Raw genomic sequence first — 20,182 nt, 5'->3', positions numbered from 1 at the left:
TAAGGGACCCTGGGCACAGGCTGGGGAATATCGCCGGCCCAGGGAGGAGCTGGAGGCAGCTAAAGCCGAGCGGCGGCGTTATGAGGAGTTAGCACGGCAGCGCAACAGGGACGAGAGGCAGCCCCAAAAGTTTATTGGGGGACATGGGGAGTGTGTCTAAGCCAGGTAGGAGACCTGAGCCAACTCCCCAGGCTTACCGTGGTGAGAGGTGGACCGGGCAGGCACCTGTCCCCAGTGCGCTAGCATAGCCCGGTGCGCTACATCGCAGCTCCTCGTCTCGGCCGGGCTAGAGTGGGCATCGAGCCAGGAGCAATGAAGCCGGCTCAGCGCATCTGGTCTCCAGTGCGTCTCCTCTGCCCGGGTTATATGGCACCAGCCCTACGCACAGTGTTCGCCAGCACAGCCCAGTTTGGTCTGTTCCACCCCGCCGTACTTGCCGGGCTACGGCGAGTATCCAGCCAGGACAGGTTGTGCAGGCTCGGTGCTCAAGACCTCCAATGCGCCTCCATGGTCCGGTCCATTCGGTGCCTCCTCCACGCACCAGGCCTCCTGTGGCAGCTCCGTGCACCAGGCTGTCTCTCCGTCTCGAGAATGGCACAATTTATTGCAGTTTATTAAGTGTTTGTGTGTTCAGTATATACCTCTGAACCCCTGATACTGTTGAATTGTGATGAGTACTTTTCCACCTTTTTTTCCTCTGCTCTTCCCTCTCCTCCCGCTCTTCCCTCTCCTCCCGCTCTTCCCTCTCCGTCACTCATTTCCACTATGTACTGGAGCAGTCTAGTGCATGCTGTCCTCTGGAAGTCTTCCAAAAATGTGGAGAGCGAGGGAGAGAAGGAATAATGCAAACTATCATCTTTCGGAATTAGACATTCCTAATGAACGTGCACTATACAGTATCGTTGACTGTGAATTGGGGGTGGAGAGGTGCTTGCAGAAGGACAAGGGCCCATAGGGAGAATTGGGTGGAAGTTCCTGCTAACCACTGATACAGGATCAGATACTTTTACATACCTATAATGGTTAACGTTAAGGTTGGGGTTAAGATCATCTGATCCTAAATTTGTGGTTTAATGGAAACTATTACATTGAGCTATCACAGGTAGAAAGACACTATTTCTGTTACATGAATTTGAAATACACTACCGGTCAAAAGTTTTAGAACACCTACTCATTCAATGTTTTTTCTTGTTATTAAAAAACGATTTTCTACATTGTAGAATAATAGTGAAGACATCAGAACTATGAAATAACACATATGGACTCATGTAGTAACCAAAAAAGTGTTAAACAAAGCCACCCTTTGCTTTGATGACAGCTTTGCACACTCTTGGCATTCTCTCAATCCGCTTCAACTGGAATGCTTTTCCAACAGTCTTGAAGGAGTTCCCACATATGCTGAGCACTTGTTGGCTGCTTTTGCTTCCCTCTGTGGTCCAACTCATCCCAAATCCTCTCAGTTGGGTTGAGGTCAGGGGATTGTGGAGGCCAGGTCATCTGATGCAGCACGCTATCACTCTTCTTCTTGCTCAAATAGCCCTTACACAGCCTGGAGGTGTGTTGGGTCATTGTCATGTTGAAAAACAAATGATAGTCCCACTTAGCGCAAACCTGATGGGATGACACCTCACTGCAGAATGCTGTGGTAGCCATGCTGGTTAAGTGTGTCTTGAATTCTAAATACATCACTGACAGTGTCACCAGCAATGCACCCCCACACCATCACACCTCCTCCTCCATGCTTCATGGTGAGAACCACACAGAGATCATCCTTTCACCTACTCTGCGTCTCACAAAGACACAATGGTTGGAACCACAAATCTCTGATTTGGACTAATCAGACCAAAGGACAGATTTCCACCAGTCTAGTGTCCATTGCTCATGTTTCTTGGCCCAAGCCAGTCTCTTCTTCTTATTGGTGTCCTTTAGTAGTGGTTTCTTTGCATTAATTTGACCATGAAGGCCTGAATCACGCAGTCTCCTCTGAACAGTTGATGTTGAGATGTGTCTGTTACTTGAACTCTGTTAAGCATTTATTTGGACTGCAATTTCTGAGGCGAGTAACTCTAATGAACATATCCTCTGCAGCAGAGGTAACTCTGGGTCTTCCTTTCCTTTGGCGGTACTCATGAGAACCAGTTTCATCACAGCGCTTGATGGTTTTTGCGACTGCACTTGGAGACATTTTCAAAGTTTTTCCGGGTTGACTGACCTTCATGTCTTAAAGTAATGATGGAATGTATTTTCTCTTTGCTTATTTGAGCTGTTATTGCTATAATATGGATTTGGTCTTTTACCAAATAGGGATATCTTCTGTATACCACCCCTACCTTGTCACAACACAACTGATTCACTCAAATATATATTAAATGCATTCTGAAGGAAAAAAATTCCACAATGAACTTTTAACAAGGCACAACTGTTAATTTAAATGCATTCCAGGTGACTATCTCATGGAGCTGGTTGAGAGAATGACAAGAACGTGCAAATATATCATCAACGCAAAGGGTGGCTACTTTGAAGAATCTAAAATATAAACTATATTTTGATTTGTTTAAAACTTTTTTGGTTACTACGTGATTACATAATCAAATTAAATTTTATTGGTCACATACACATGGTTAGCAGATGTTAATGCGAGTGTAGCGAAATGGTTGTGCTTCTAGTTCCGACCATGCAGTAATATCTAACAAGTAATCTAACAATTTCACAACAGCTACCTTATACACACAAGTGTAAAGGAATGAATAAGAATATGTACATATAAATATATGGCTGAGCGATGGCGGAACGGCATAGGCAAGATGCAGTAGAAGGTATAGAGTACAGTATATGAGATAAGTAATGTAGGGTATGTAAACATTATATAAAGTGGCATTGTTTAAAGTGACTAGTGATACATTTATTACATCCAATTTGTAATTTTTAAGTGGCTAGAGATTTGAGTCAGTATGTTGGCAGCAGCCACTCAATGTTAGTGATGGCTATTTAACAGTCTGATGGCCTTGAGATAGAAGCTGTTTTCAGTCTCTCAGTCCCAGCTTTGATGCACCTGTACGGACCTCGCCTTCTGGATGATAATCGTTTCCTTTGACATCAGGTGGTGTAGGTGTCCTGAAGGGCAGGTAGTTTGCCCCCGGTGATGCGTTGTGCAGACCTCACTACCCTCAGGAGAGCCTTACGGTTGTGGGCGGAGCATTTGCCGTGCCAGGCGGTGATACAGCCCGACAGGATACTCTCGATTGTGCATCTGTAAAATAAATTGAGTGTTTTAGGTGACAAGCCAAATTTCTTCAGCCTCCTTCACCACGTGGGCGGCCCATTTCAATTTGTCCAGGATGTGTACGCCAAGGAACTTAAAACCTTCCACCTTCTCCACTACTGTCCCATAGATGTGGATAGGGGGGTGCTCCCTCTGCTGTTTCCTGAAGTCCACGATCATCTCCTTTGTTTAAATATGTGCTATTTAATAGTGTTGATGTCTTCACTATTATTCTACAATGTAGAAAATAGTAAAAAATAAAGAAAAACACTGGAATGTCTAGGTGTTTCCAACATTTTGACTGGCACTGTATATATCAATATCATATAGGCTATAGTCAGGGATGTGCATCATGATGATCTGAACTCATCCAACTCCCCACATTGTGAGCAAAACATTTTAGTGGTCACCATCTTGACAGGAGAGGAAGTTTTTAAATAAATTGTGCAATTCAACAAATTGTTCCATCTGGTGTAGAGAAAATGTTGCAATCCTATTACAAATTTCGTGCAATTGCTACTCATTTTGTCATGGGGCAGCGTTGAAAATGTGCTGTTTTACATCCAATTTCCTGCGGTTCTACAATTTGCCATAGTGTGGAAAGAATTGTGTGCAGTTTTTAATATGATATCTGTGTGAGACTTACTAATAAAATGCAAAGTGTGCCCCCCCTGCGGGTAATTCGACCATGATACTTTTAGATAGCTGGCCGCGAAACTAACTTAGAAATCTGAAAATGTTTAGCTGACATGGGCTACTGACTCATCAGTGACTGACATACGAGAAAACATTTCTGATACACAACCAAATTGTTCCGAGGGCCTTCAAAGGGGGATCCGCAGTCGCAGGCCCGTAGCCGCCAGTTGCCCATCCCTGGTCTATGCCATGATTGCTGTCGTCATAGGCCTATACATTGCAAGTTCAAATGATAATATTAAAACATCTGAAAATGAATCCGTATACTTTGTAACAATCTACTCCAGTATTATGGATACATAGGCTACTTTGTTACCCCCTGAATGTGCAACTTGAAACGGGACTTTATTTTGACATCAGTTCGGTGGCAACAGCAATGCGTCGCAGTCTTTCTGCTGCCTCATAATTGGCTGAACAAGCAGTGATGCTCCATCCACCGTTAACCTTGCCCGGGATCAAAGAGAGGAAAGCTTGAGGAGTGCGCGCATCAGGACGTCAAAACGCTAATAACAGAACAGGTGGAATTTGCAGCGTTTCTACGATTCTCTCTCAACTGGGAACATGTTTTCCCACACCATGTCTGTCAGAATTGGGAAGGAATGTCACCAATGAATATCTGTCAAAGAATTGACTGAAAACACCGCGAGTCTCTTGTAGCCGCCTTGGCTATCAGCTTCAGCTTCTGACTCCGTGTATAGTAGCTCACCCGTCAACTGAAAGGACGATACACGGACCCTACTATCATGCCCGCAGAAGTCAACGACCCTGAGAGCATTTTGAGCTACCAGGTATTGTCATCTTTCTTTGTGCACTCCTTTATTTATTGAAAAATGCAATATCAAAATATGGCACAGTCAAGTGAATAAAAGTAGCGTAGATCTATACATCAACCTAAAATAACAATGTTAACTGGACGTTACCGATGCCGTTATAACGGTTTTATCTGGAGAGGAAAAATGGAACGCTTCTGGACGCGCTTTTATCCTACCAAATGTGGGAAGATCAATAGCCATGTTTGCCTATAGGGCAGCTTCATCCAGTTTGTTACGAAGATTAACATAATTATTAATTACATCTCAATGTGGACGAAGTGTTTTTATTATTCGGAAACTGCTGGCACGTGCAATGACACAATTCCCAATGGACATATCACATCGCAATACACTGCCTAGTGTGGACCCATCTTTCACGAGTTACATTTCTTTAACCTCAAACATGTTTTAAAATGTGTCTGGCATCGCCAGAAATAAGGAAAATGTTGGAGATGCATGCAATCACTCGCGAGGTAGGCATGGCAAGGCAGGCAAGTGTAAACAAGGATAGAGGCTTAGTGTATATCTATGTTTGTTCATTGGTTGGCTATATAAAACGGACACTTATTAAAACTGTTTGAATATTGAGTTTGATCAATGTATCGATTATGAAGCCTACAGCAGCCTAGGCTATGTGTTGTCCAAAACAATTGAAGCATTCGGTCTACTTATCCGTTTAGAACTGCATCAGACAACATCAACCATTCACCCTCAATGATAGCCTACAACACACAACTAACATGTTCAGTGTAGCTAAAGTGTTAATAATATTCTACTCATTCCCGGAATACATTCTCAATTACCCTCAAATGACCTTGACGCCATCCTATGTGTAATCCGTGGCGGTTGAAGGAAACCGAGCTCCGAATTAAGCTTTAGTTTCACCATTGTGTTAATTAGGGTGGGACCATAGAGCTAGATATAGTTTCTAAGAAGATAAAGAGAAAATATAATTAGCGTCAGCTTTCAATACTTGATTTATTTTACCCATGGTCAACCGACAATACAGGTAGTTCAAAATACAGCGACTGCTCATGAATGTACCCTGAAGCATCTCTGGGTGATGAATGAAATAAGTGTACATAGTACCTTACCAGGGCTTAAAATAGGATAATGTTAGGAATATTTATGCAAAGTACCTGGATGACAGTCTCCTATGTCGTCATTGGTTGGCTGACTGCTGGGGAATGTATGGAGACTCAAGTGTTTTTTAAAATGTATTATCGGTGAAAATTCTGAAATTCCATTCCAGTGCCAGAACAGCTAATCAAAGATTATCAACTGGACTAGCCTGTAGTCTGGTGGTGCTTGAAATTTTTCAAATGGGCTTTATTTGGACAGTAAGTGTCCTTCAAATACATAGGCTCTGATACACAGATCTGATAGAGAGCCAAAAGTCTCATATTAGATTAAGCCCGATTGTAGCCTAAGTATTGAGGTTAAAGTGATTGGGGAGGATCTAGACTGGACTGAGCATGGGCAGACCTAATGACTGGTGTCAAGGGAAGACAATGGTAATATCATTTGATGGCTTCACTGCATAGCACCAGAAAGGGAGGGAGGCATACAGAGACATCTGGACCCAGACATTACAGATCTCTAGCCTCCCAGTGAACCCATTACCACTGTCTGTATATCATCTTGTGATAAGGTTAATGCTTTATTTCATTACTCTATTAGCTTGAATCCAGTTAGTACAGAACTAGGCAATATCAGGCTATGATATCGCCATGCGTGAAGGAGCCTATAATGCCTCAATAGTTTTGTTTGTTCTGATGAGTCACCACATGTACTGTGTCATACAGTAGGTAATCTAGGACTGATAATGCCAAAAACAGACCAGCCCTAAATATATGACAATGTTGTTAAAGGACAGCGATTTCACTGCCACGTTTTTCTAAAATCTTACTGAATTTCTATAATGGTATTGGCCCATTTCAACCCAAGTCTTGAGTATCAATAAAAGTATGTAACATGGATAAGCCTTATTAATGTAGCCATAGTACAGTACACCATGTTGTGTTGTGAGGTGAAATCCTCAGAGATACAGCTCAAATGTTTCTTAAAATCAAGGACAGAACAAGAGAATAACTATTAGAATATACAAAGACATAATATTTGTTTGCCACAAGAAATTCTCAATAGACGTTTGGACTGCAAGAACATCTTTAACGTCTTTGTGCTTCACACAATATCTGCTGACAGCACAGTGTTAGAGTTTAGAGTTCCAGTTTAGAGCAGTCATTTTCACTAATTAGTGTAGCATACAACATGGAACCTAGATTCTGGCAAACAAAATAATCGCAAACCTAAGGCATGCCATGAGAGAAGGACTGTGGACCAATGGACACCGGCACACTCGCGGTAGACACATTCTTACAATTACGCATCTTCAATTTGGTTACGTCATTGTCATCACTCCCGTCCTCCCAAGGCATGCCCATCTTTACCAGAGTAAGGGATCCCCTGACTGAACAGGAAGGCCAAACTTTTATACTCTAGGCAATGACTTTCATGTCCAATAAGGGACACCTGGCAGTGACAAGCCACAAGGGTACATTCACAAACTACCTTGTTGTAGATAATAACTCAGTTATGGTTCAGTTAGGACATTTCCATGGTGATAACCTGTAATCTCTTGACTCTCCTTCTTGATGACAAACTCCCTTTAATGTTGTTCTGTGCAGCTTATCTCACAGTTTTAATTAGGCTCAGATCTTATCTCTGTGTTTGGACAGACCAATATGTACCTGTAAGTGATTGCATTGAGAGGGAAAAACTAGCCACTGTAATGTTTATGTTATGATCTGTTTGTTAGCACTGGCAGCATTGTCCTTTTAGTGACAGAGGCTGTAAAAAAAAAATAAGTTGTGGTGAAACACATGCGTGATAAATGATATGAGTGATACCTCTTCTCACTGGTAACTCGCATGCACGCACACACTCCCACACAGCTAGTAATATAGTGCCTCCTCAATCAAAGGAAGTCACAGTAGAAGCTGAATGATGCACATGTAATTAATTATACAACACCCTTCCCTCCCTGTATGAGCTCTATTTGCATTGTTGCATTCTCTCACCTACACAACCCACCAAGGCCGTAGTGTTCTGATGGAGGTAAGAGGAAGGTAAAGAGAGAAAGAGAAATAGAGAGACACAAATAAATGAGTGGCATTGAACAATGCTCGTGTATGCATCGCATCCTCTCCTCTCCCCTTTCTCTGCTCTCTCTCTTTTTAACCTGACTAAGACCACTTTCTCTCATCTTTACCTCCCCACCCCTTCACCTCAGTCATCCCCCTTTCTCTATCCCCATCTGTCCAATCCCTCTCTCATCTTCTCTTTCATGGCTTAGATATCAGCCTCTCCCATCCCTAGTGTCCTATGGAACTAACTCCTTCTCTATTCTTCCTGAGTCAGGTCAGTTGTAGTGTACAGCAGTGTGTTAGACTGTAGTGTAGTAGCAGTGCAGGTGTCTGGGGCCAGGCCTGGGGCTGAGTGGTTACAGTTACACTATGAGCCATGTGGAGGAGGAACAGCAGCCTCTGTGGCCTGCTGGCCCCGCCCCCCTCACACACTGGGCCTCGTCTGGAAGTGACAGGCCCAGTTGTCAGAGTCAGGATCTGTAGCACTGCTGTCAGGTCAGTGTGCTGCTGGAGGGAGAATGGAGAAGAGGAGAATGGAGAAGAGGAGAGGAGAATGAGAGGGAGGGGGAGTGAGAAAGGAGGAGAGAGTGTGGAAAAAAGGAGAAGAGGGAGAGGGGGGCTTAAGTAAAGAGAGGGAGAAGGAAGCGTGGAAATTGAGTTGAAAGGAGGAAGGTGAGAGTGTGGAGAAAGTAGAAAAGGGAGAGGGGGACTCTAGGAAAGTGAGGGAGGAAGAGAGAGAGTGGTGGACTACTTAAAGAGAAGTAGCCAGTAGGAGGAGAGGTTATTGGGCCTATAACCGTGACCCTGACTTACACACAGTTCAGATGCCAAACTTATGGCGATTCGAACTGAATAGAAATGAAGAGTGGGCCGGCACAGTTGAGAGCTTCTCATGACGTACCGATTGGTTTCATACAACCGCTCGCAAGAATGCAGCCTTCCTCGTTGGTGCTTGCCTACGGAGCTGTGAGGGGAACGGCACCTCAGTACCTCCAGGCTCTGATCAGGCCCTACACCCAAACAAGGGCACTGCGTTCATCCACCTCTGGCCTGCTCGCCTCCCTACCACTGAGGAAGTACAGCTCCCGCTCAGCCCAGTCAAAACTGTTTGCTGCTCTGGCCCCCCAATGGTGGAACAAACTCCCTCACGACGCCAGGACAGCGGAGTCAATCACCACCTTCCGGAGACACCTGAAACCCCACCTCTTTAAGGAATACCTAGGATAGGATAAAGTAATCCTTCTCACCCCCCTTAAAAGATTTAGATGCACTATTGTAAAGTGGCTGTTCCACTGGATGTCATAAGGTGAATGCACCAATTTGTAAGTCGCTCTGGATAAGAGCGTCTGCTAAATGACTTAAATGTAAATGTAAATGAATTCAGGCATAACAGCAACCTCTTGTGTTAAAGAAACCACACAGTTATTGCACTAAAAAGACAGATGATTCACACAACTGTGCAGCGCGGAAGTTCAGGTTTAAAACAGTGAATATGATTGGTTTTATGTGATAACTAATGTAACTTGTCTTCACATTTCATAACTCCCTTTTACTAAGGAATCATAAAAAGTCTCCTCATCCCTAAAATAAACCATGAGATCTGTAAGTGATATTAGGATTACTGTGCAACGTAGACCTTCCAGTTTCTCCCAGGATGGCAAAACAATTTGCATGTTCGTGTAGTGCCCATCGGTTATGAATGTTTCAGCCTTTGTGTGGAGAAGTCGTGTTTTTACCGTAATTTGCTGGTTTTAAAGAGCACTAAAAACTACATTAAACATGAGCCTTACTGCCGCCACAGAAACAGACCCTGGGTCTGTTCTAACGTGACCACCCGCGAATCCGAGGCCATGATTGTGCTTCCGTTGTTGGTGTGGTAACGAAGCAACCTTTATTTGCATGTAATTAACATATATGAATTTGACATTTTCTCCCGACAAAAGAACTGCTCTGGCACGCTGCATGAAACAGAGGCTCGTTTAGTTAAAAGTATGCAGTATGCCACGACCGCAACACAGTAGCAGCTCGTGACTGGCTAAGTAGGCGGGGCGGGGCCGAGTGCGGATGGATTTTTCCGAATTCAACATGTATCACTTCAACCAGCCTGATAATAGTTCATTTCCAATTTGTTTAATTTCTCTAAACTCAGAATAGAATAGGAATGGAGTTATAGGTCTACTCAGGCTGGTTATAGGCAGACTATCACATTCGACCTATAGCGTAGCCCAAATAGCCCATCTATCCTATTTAAAAAGGACTTAAGACAGAAACAGATCATTGGTTCCATTTCCATTATTAGTGAAAACAAAGCTCCGTAACATATAAATCAAATCAAAAGGCTATTGCACAGGAAAACATGGACTTGCGGGTGTATCGCAAATTCAGAACTGAAGGACAGCAACACAATAAACTACAGCACTGATCATTGGAAACGAGATCAGAATGACTGCTAAGGCTTGATCCATGAATTAAATCATTCAATTAGGTAGCCTAGCCTACAAAACTAAAACAATCCATGTGTTCAAATCAAAAGGCCTGATTAACATGATATCAGTAGCCTATGATGCAATACTCGTGATCATATTGAGGAGAACAATAACTACTTAGCCTACATTTGAACACCACCACAGAAAGTTCACTCTTTGGCATCTTCACAATTAACGAGCCTAGTTTTGTTGTTAGGTTTGAAGAGAACTAGGGCCTATTACTCGCAGCCCACCTCTTCCCAATGCATTGTGGAAAAGTGTGTATCGAATTCTACTAGATGAAGAGCTGAAGTGAGTGTAACATCCTGGCATTTAAACTATACTAGATTTTTGAACATTCCCATACTATAAAGAAAATAATAATCCCATACTGAGAGTGCGTCATGCGTGATTGCGTTGTTTCCCGCTATTCGTTGATTTCGGTAGCGCATCGCCATATCTAATTGATCAGCTGTTGTCAAAGCTGAAATTAGTATGACATCCGGCATTTAAAGTATTCTTGATTTTTTTCTAAATGTCGCTTACTATTAAACTACATTTTTTTCTCCATACTCAAACGGCCTACTATTTAGGAGGCAAGTATGGGTATTCAAACATGGCCAGTGTCTACTGTTTGCATGTCTGTGGATCAGCTGAGTCATTGGTCCCTGGTCAGTGTTAATGGTTATTGCCTTGGTCAGCTGAGTTGTTGGTCCCCGGTTAGTGTTAATGGTTATTTCCTTGGTCAGCTGAGTTGTTGGTCCCCGGTTAGTGTTAATGGTTATTGCCTTGGTCAGCTGAGTCGTTGGTCCCCGGTTAGTGTTAATTGTTATTGCCTTGGTCAGCTGAGTCGTTGGTCCCCGGTTAGTGTTAATGGTTATTGCCTTGGTCAGCTGAGTTGTTGGTCCCCGGATAGTGTTAATGGTTATTGCCTTGGTCAGCTGAGTTGTTGGTCCGGGTTAGTGTTAATGGTTATTGCCTTGGTCAGCTGAGTTGTTGGTCCCCGGTTAGTGTTAATGGTTATTGCCTTGGTCAGCTGAGTTGTTGGTCCCCGGTTAGTGTTAATGGTTATTTCCTTGGTCAGCTGAGTTGTTGGTCCCCGGTTAGTGTTAATGGTTATTGCCTTGGTCAGCTGAGTTGTTGGTCCCCGGTTAGTGTTAATGGTTATTTCCTTGGTCAGCTGAGTTGTTGGTCCCCGGTTAGTGTTAATGGTTATTGCCTTGGTCAGCTGAGTTGTTGGTCCCCGGTTAGTGTTAATGGTTATTTCCTTGGTCAGCTGAGTTGTTGGTCCCCGGTTAGTGTTAATGGTTATTGCCTTGGTCAGCTGAGTTGTTGGTCCCCGGTTAGTGTTAATGGTTATTTCCTTGGTCAGCTGAGTTGTTGGTCCCCGGTTAGTGTTAATGGTTATTGCCTTGGTCAGCTGAGTCGTTGGTCCCCGGTTAGTGTTAATTGTTATTGCCTTGGTCAGCTGAGTCGTTGGTCCCCGGTTAGTGTTAATGGTTATTGCCTTGGTCAGCTGAGTCGTTGGTCCCCGGTTAGTGTTAATGGTTATTGCCTTGGTCAGCTGAGTTGTTGGTCCCCGGTTAGTGTTAATGGTTATTGCCTTGGTCATTGAGGAGTTGGTCCCCGGTTAGTGTTAATGGTTATTGCCTTGGTCAGCTGAGTCGTTGGTCCCCGGTTAGTGTTAATGGTTATTGCCTTGGTCAGCTGAGTCGTTGGTCCCCGGTTAGTGTTAATGGTTATTGCCTTGGTCAGCTGAGTCGTTGGTCCCCGGTTAGTGTTAATGGTTATTGCCTTGGTCAGCTGAGTCGTTGGTCCCCGGTTAGTGTTAATGGTTATTGCCTTGGTCAGCTGAGTCGTTGGTCCCCGGTTAGTGTTAATGGTTATTGCCTTGGTCAGCTGAGTCGTTGGTCCCCGGTTAGTGTTAATGGTTATTGCCTTGGTCAGCTGAGTCGTTGGTCCCCGGTTAGTGTTAATGGTTATTGCCTTGGTCAGCTGAGTTGTTGGTCCCCGGTTAGTGTTAATGGTTATTGCCTTGGTCAGCTGAGTTGTTGGTCCCCGGTTAGTGTTAATGGTTATTGCCTTGGTCATTGAGGAGTTGGTCCCCGGTTAGTGTTAATGGTTATTGCCTTGGTCAGCTGAGTCGTTGGTCCCCGGTTAGTGTTAATGGTTATTGCCTTGGTCAGCTGAGTCGTTGGTCCCCGGTTAGTGTTAATGGTTATTGCCTTGGTCAGCTGAGTCGTTGGTCCCCGGTTAGTGTTAATTGTTATTGCCTTGGTCAGCTGAGTCGTTGGTCCCCGGTTAGTGTTAATGGTTATTGCCTTGGTCAGCTGAGTCATTGGTCCCCGGTTAGTGTTAATGGTTATTGCCTTGGTCAGCTGAGTTGTTGGTCCCCGGTTAGTGTTAATGGTTATTGCCTTAGGCACAAACTGGTTGAATCAACATTGTTTCCATGTCATTTCAACCAAAAAAGGATGTTGAATCAACATGAAAACTGATTGGATTTGAAAAAAGTAATCAACGTTAGGGCATTTAGTATTTTTTCCACCCAACTTTTAATCTAAATCCAATGACATGGTGAATTCACGTTAGTTGACAACTAAATCAAATGAAAACCAAAACTAGACGTTGCACTGACGTCTTTGCACAGTGGGTCTGCTGTGGTCATTCATTATTGCTCTGAGATAGAGCACTTCAAGTTTAAGTGTTAATGTCACGTGCACAAGTACATTGAAATGCCTTTCTTGCAAGCTTCAAACCCAACAATGCAGTAATCAATATCAGTGTAGCACTAAAAATAACTTACGATATAACAAAAACACATGAGAAATAAAAATAAGAAATACTAAGAACACAAGCAAGTCAGAAGCTATATACAGGGTCAGTTCCAATACCATTTTTACAATGTGCAGGGAGGGATACTGGAGTGATAGACGTAGATATGTATAGAGCAGAGATAAGGTGACTAAGCATCAGGATATATGATAAACAAGAGTAGCGGCAGCGTAAATGATTATTGTATGTGTGTGTGGATGTTATGTGTGTGTTGGAGTGTCAGTGTGCGTGAGTGTGTAGAGTTCTGTGAGTGTGCATAGAATAGAGACAGTTCAAAAACAATAAATACAAGGGTCAACTCAGAAAGTCCTTGTGGTCATTCTGTTAGCTATTTAGCTGTGTTATGGCTCGGGATAGAAGCTGTTCTGAAGTCAGTTGGTGACTCACTTGATGCACTGGTACCGCTTGCCATGCGTAAGCAGAGAGAACAGCCTATGGCTTGGGTGGCTGGGAGCTCAGCCCCAGTGATGTAGTGGGCTGTCCGCACCACCGTCTGTAGCACCATGTGATCGAGGCTGGTGCTGTTGCCATACCAGGAAGTGATGCAGCCAGTCAAGATGCTCTCAATGGTGCAGCAGTTTAACTTTTTGAGGATCTGAGAGCCCATGCCAAACCTTTTCAACTTCCTGAGGGGTATGATGCACCTGTCGCGCCTTCTTCACGACTGTGCACATGTGAGTGGAGGATTTTAAGTTCTTAGTGTTATGGAAACTGAGGAACTTAAAGCTCTTGACCCACTCTACTGCAGCCCTGTCAATGTGGATGGGGGCATGCTTCCCCCCCACCCCCATTTTCTGTAGTCCACGGTCATCTCCTTGGTCTTACTGACGTAGAGGGAGAGGTTGTTGTCCCGGCACCACACTGCCAGGTCATTGAGCTCTTCCCTGTAGCCTGTCTAAACGTCAGGCCTACCACCCTTGTGTCGTTAGCAAACTTGATGCACGACTCCAAAACCATCATCACCACGCAGTCGTGGGTAAACAGGGAGTACAGGAGAGGACTAAGCACACTCCCCTGTGGGGCACCCGTGTTGAGGGTCAGGGTGGCGGAGGTGATGTTGCCTACCCTCACCACCTGGGGTCAGCCCGTCAGAAAGTCCAGGATGCAGTTTCAGAGCAAGGTGTTCAGTCCCAGGGTCCTAAGTTTATTGACTAGCTTGGAGGGGACAATGGTGTTGAACGCTGAGCTGAGCTGTAGTCAATTAACAGCATTCTCACATAGGTATTCCTCTTATCTAGGTGGGTGAGGTCAATGTGGAGTGCAATTGAGATTACATTGTCTATGGATCTGTGGGGCGGTATACAAATGGGAGTGGGTGTCAGATCTTGAATGTTCATTCAGACTTGGCTGATTTAATTATTTTCCAGTACTACAGTTAGAAACAACATCAAGATACTAGTTAAGCCACCTTTTATTTACACTTGTTCACGGAAATGACAAGTTATGCTGTTTATTATACAAGTACAATACAATAGAAAAAAACTAAACCCATTCCTTACCCCAGGACACTCCAATGAGTGACTATCCAGAAAAATATAAAGGCGAACTCTGTGTCTGCATTGATCTGAGAATATATTTTCGGGACATACAAACAGGCTTTCAAAATACACTCCCATCTCTCATTAAGCTTTTTGGTACACTTTCTTTCCACCACAATACAATAGAACTGTATTGAAATACCTTCTCCCATTGATAACTTGTTGGCAGTGTGATAGAAATTAGGAGATGAGTGTGTGGTGAAGAAAGTGAGTGTGATGTGCTGTGGTAGTTATTCCCCTGCTTCTCAGGCCTCAATTAGGACCACCATTGAGCACCATCCCTTTAAAGACAGCCTCATAGCACAGAGCTAAGGGACACATTCCGGGTTCTGACTAGAGGGAGTACAGCTATGACCGGAAGTTACTTTTCCAAAGCTGGTTAGAAGAATTTACGCAGCAGGTTAGGATAATTAATGTGGCAGGTTAGGAGACTTAGGTTAGGAAAATGGTTAGGGTCACCTATAACACACTCCTACCCTGGTATGGAAAGTCACTTCCAGTCATAGCTGTACTCCCTCTAGTCACAAAACACATTCTGCCCACAACATCCCTTTAGGCGGGGCTCCCAGGACAGTTACAGTAACAGTACATCTCTCCATGGAGCTGACTGATTGTTGTGTGGTTCTGTTTGTTCATTGATCACTCTGTACAGCCAGGACAATGGGAGATTAAATGTGTCTTGTACAGATGTAGGATCATAATTTGAGCCAGTTTGCTATAGCAGGAAAATTAGTATTATTAAATGTGAATTATTATTTGGATTATAATTAATGGACATTTTTGTAGGGCTTGTAAATGTATCAAATTGGAAATTACAAACTTCAGAAGCCTTTTTAAACCTCAAATACACTACAAGTTTTAAATGTCCTGCATTGCAGGAAAATTCTCCTGCAACAGTGTGATCAAATTAAGATTCTACATCTGTATGTATTTATCTTACTTGTGACAATGCTGGCCTGGCTGTGTGCACTTAAAATGGACTGACAGAGTCTTCCAAAATAAAGGATATTTATTTAGGAACAGGAAGGTAAAAAAAAAACATGCTACAAGTAGACAATAGGCCTTGTAAAATGTTTAAAATGCTACAACATTTATACAAACACTGATCAGCATCCTACTACTGGCCTGGATTTACTCTGCTTCCACCGAATGTATGCTTTTGTGGATGAAATCCAACTAATGTTGATAGCCAACTCAACTCTTTGAGATATTCCACCAGATTGTAAGCTTTTACATCCAATGAAAGCATTTTCTATTTCCATATCAAACCTCCAAATCATCAAGAACGAAAAAGAGACAAAGAGACACATAGTAGCTCATTGTACAAGTAGGATTTTATTCACAAGACATATTTCACATTTATTCATCCTCCTGGAGGAGGAATTCCTCCCAGCCTTGAGATCAGAGCTAAATTAGACAGATGCTTTGGGTGATACAGCTGTGTGTGTCTGTACAAGTATGTGGTTGTGTTTTGATGTACTGTTACTAGGTAACAGAAAGGTTAAACAGAGGTCTTCTCAGCGTGAGATGCAGACCATGATGATTCCTAGACCTGGAGAAACACTGTTTTCACTCCCTGTGTGGCTGGCAGCTGTGACAAATATTGTTGAATACACACAACACCATCTGCTACATTCTGACATTCTGCTAATTGGAAGACAAAAATGAATGTCTGTTTTTATTGTTCTGTCAGGTAGGCTATCTCTCGCTCTCTGTCTCTGTCTCTGGGGTGTGTTTGTGTGTGTGTTTAGAAACTCAAGCTGAGTTGTCCCCAGACTACTCCAGTGCTATAGTGATTTGCTGTGGTGGTGGTGTCCTCCCCTCACACTCTGTCAGTAAAAAAAAGTAAGAAAATGTATGCACTCACTACTGTGAGCGGTCTGCTAATTGACTTACATGTAAATGTACATGTAGTTACTGTAGCACTGATGAGCCTGTGATGGACACAAACTCAAGTAAAGAGCTATTTCGCTTGTGTGTGTGTGTGTGTGTGTGTGTGTGGTAGCAGGTGGCTGAGATCGGGGGTTGATGATGGTAAGCTGTGTGGAAAATGACTGTGTGAAGTCAAGCCCCCTTGAGCATTGTGGGTATGACTGGGGTGTGGTGGGTGTGACTGGTGTGTTGTGGGCGTGACTGGGGTGTGGTGGGCGAGTGACATGCATTATTTACATGCACCAAATAATGCATGCAGACCAGATTTTGGCCGATACATGCTAATGATCAAAATCCAGAAAACAGCCGTTCAATTCTACAGCCACCTAAAAGGAAGTGATTCCCAGACCTTCCATAACAAAGCAATCACCTACAGAGAGATTAACCTGGAGAATAGTCCCCTAAGCAAGCTGGTCCTGGGGCTCTGTTCACAAACACAAACAGACCCCACAGAGCTCCAGGACAGCAACACAATTAGACCCAACCAAATCACGAGAAAACAAAAAGATAATTACTTGACATATTGGAAAGAATTAACAAAAAAACTGAGCAAACTAGAAAGCTATTTGGCAAAGCTTTGACTATGTCTGTACATATGTACTATGTACAGACTCAGTGAGCATAGCCTTGCTATTGAGAAACTTGGGTCTCAAGAGAAGACATGCTATGTGCACACTGCCCGCACAGACACATATTTCCTTCAGATGACACAGATCCACAAAGAATTCGAAAGCAAAACCAATTTTGATCAACTTAGATATCTACTGGGTGAAATATCAAATCAAATGTATTTATATAGCCCTTCGTACATCAGCTGGTATCTCAAAGTGCTGTACAGAAACCCAGCCTAAAACCCCAAACAGCAAGCAATGCAGGTGTAGAAGCATGGTGGCTAGGAAAAACTCCCTAGAAACCCAGACAAGAAGATCACATCAGTGACTCAACCCACTCAAGTGACACACCCCTCCCAGGGACGGTATGAAAGAGCCCCAGTAAGCCAGTGACTCAGCCCCTATAATAGGGTTAGAGGCAGAGAATCCCAGTGGAAAGAAGGGACCCGGCCAGGCAGAGACAGCAAGGGCGGTTCGTTGCTCCAGAGCCTTTCCGTTCACCTTCCCACTCCTGGGCCAGACTACACTCAATCATATCAAAAGAACAGTATACCTTCACAGCAGTAAAATGTGTGATCTGTTGCCACAAAAAAAGGGCAACCAGTTTGAAGAACAAACACTATTGTAAATACAACCCATATTTATGTTTATTTATTTTCCCTTTTGTACTTGAACTATTTACACATCATTACAACACTGCATATAGACATAATATGACATTTGAAATGTCTTTATTCTTTTGGAACTGCTGTGAGTGTAATGTTTACTGTTCTTTTGATTGTTTATTTCACTTTTGTTTATTATCTATTTATTTCACTTGCTTTGGCAACATTAACATATGTTTCCCATGCCAATAAAGCCCTTAAATTTAAATTGAATTGAGAGAGAAAGAAAGAAGGAGAGAGGGAGGGAGAGAGAGTGGTTGCTAGGGGAAGGAGGCCGCAAGACACAGATCATTTGCCACACACACACGCACGCACGCACGCACGCACGCACGCACGCACGGACGCACGCACGCACGCACGCACGCACGCACGCACGCACGCACGCACGCACGCACGCACGCACGCACGCACGCACACACACACACACACACACACACACACACACACACACACACACACACACACACACACACACACACACACACACACACACACACACACACACACACACACACACACAGAGAGAGAGAGAGTCAGTACCTGGGTGATAGCAGAGTAAGTAGCACCTTAAGTGGGCTGTGTGTATTTTTTAATTAAAATAGTACCTAATTGTAAACTAGAGAGGTGAGTGGTGATTGGTTTAAATACTGCAGGAGGGAAAGGCTAACTCAGTTCACTAGCTAGTGATCCTATGTATGAGGCCAGGAGTTCTTCCTCATCATGTGATCACAGTTGTTCCTTTCAGGTCACATGGTCAGGGAAACCCTAGGGCCCTATAAAACAATTAAAGTCATTGTATATCCATGCATTCTCTTGTATATCCATGTCACAGCTTTTTGTGTACTCACCAATCACTTCCTGTATTGGATTGAGTCAAGGGTTACAAGCTAAAAGCAGGAAACAGGTCACCCCCCCCCCACCATTCTTCATTTGCACTCAACAGAATGAAACAGAGAGGGAGAGAGAGAGAGAGCTGTATCCTAGCTGCAGTTCCAGTCCTCCTAATAGAGCTGATTATAGAGCCTGCAGCCTGAACTGAGTCCCACAGACAGCCCTAATTCACCAGCCACAGCTGCACTGCCTGATAACACAGCACCGCATCGAACAGAATAGGGGAGTGGGTGTGTGTGTTAGAAGGGTAAAGGAGAGAGAATTAGAGGAAGGGTGTGTGAATGTGTTTATACAGTAGATGGAAGGAGAAACAGTGTTGAGACAGAGACAGGTTAATCAACACCATTTTTATATACCAGTGGTAAATGAATTCTGACTATAGAGCCATTGTGAAAGAGAACACTGAAACTCTTTCCTCTTAATCACCAGGTTTATTAAGCCCTAAATACATTATTTCTACCAATTCTATTTTTCTGTGCACTTGGTAATCTTCATGTTTTTTCCAACTCAAGGTCAATCCATCATTAATGAAGGAATTCTATGTATGCCATTCAGCTTTTATCTAATGCAGTTTACAGTACAGGGAGTTCATACATTTTAGTGATTCCAGCTAGAATTGAACCCACAGTCCTGGCGTTGCTAGCACACCTCTCTTACCAACTGAGTCACACATTCATTCAGCATTGCAACAATTCCCTCACTCACCCAGTCTTTCTGTATTTTCTAATAAGTCCCATGTAGTACTCAGTGTATTTGTCTAACAGTGAGAGGAAGAGGTGTCTAGGTAGATGGAACTGCCTAGTCATGGAAATAACTCCCTGTGGCTCAACATTGACAGAGACAGGGTGAGGTGGAGTGGAAAAACGAAGGATGGCTAAGCAGCACCAAGTCAACCATTTCAATGAACTCTCACCAGGGAGGTGTAGGGGGTACTGGCATAACAGGTGTGTCTGCATGCCCTGTGTATGTGCATTGTGTTGACTCTAAGCTGAGGGAAAGGTACTATACCTTACAGCGCAGGTACAGATCTGGGGGCTTTTGTAAGATTTGACTTCACAAGGTAAGAATGGTCTCGGAGTCTTGTTTTTCCCGTGAAAAACATAGTCTGTGTCATATCTTATTCTGGAGACTAGTTATATAAAACTGTGATTGGAAGCTTGAAAATACACTTTAGATGAAATATGTAGGATAAAGAAAAATTATACTTTACTTTCAATACTGCAACTTTTTTTAACTCGTCAAACTACAGCTAAAAAGGCCAGTGGTCAACTATTAAGACCAGTTTGTGTGATAAATGTTGAACTGAAAATGAGGGACCTCCAGTGAAGG

At 43.4% G+C, this 20,182-nt stretch overlaps 1 protein-coding gene across 3 annotated transcripts in view; it reads left to right on the top strand.

The window, feature by feature from the left end:
- Nucleotides 1-4,365: 4,365 nt before the first annotated feature.
- slc4a8 (solute carrier family 4 member 8) overlaps nucleotides 4,366-20,182 on the top strand; it is a 58,336-nt gene continuing 42,519 nt past the window's right edge. Inside the window, exon 1 of one of the 3 annotated variants that reach the window (XM_052473591.1) lies at nucleotides 4,366-4,746. In XM_052473591.1, coding sequence (XP_052329551.1) covers nucleotides 4,702-4,746 — 45 coding nt within the window. In that variant the 5' untranslated portion in view covers nucleotides 4,366-4,701. Of the gene's footprint in view, nucleotides 4,747-19,774; nucleotides 19,914-20,182 lie in introns of those variants that run through there. The other 2 variants (XM_052473590.1, XM_052473592.1) reach the window with 2 other exon arrangements.

Source organism: Oncorhynchus keta, chromosome 21, assembly GCF_023373465.1.
Source record: "Oncorhynchus keta strain PuntledgeMale-10-30-2019 chromosome 21, Oket_V2, whole genome shotgun sequence".
In the NCBI taxonomy this organism is placed as follows: Eukaryota; Metazoa; Chordata; class Actinopteri; order Salmoniformes; family Salmonidae; genus Oncorhynchus; species Oncorhynchus keta.
The sequence above is the reverse complement of the archived record's forward strand: the minus strand, read 5'-3'. Positions and strand labels throughout refer to the sequence as shown.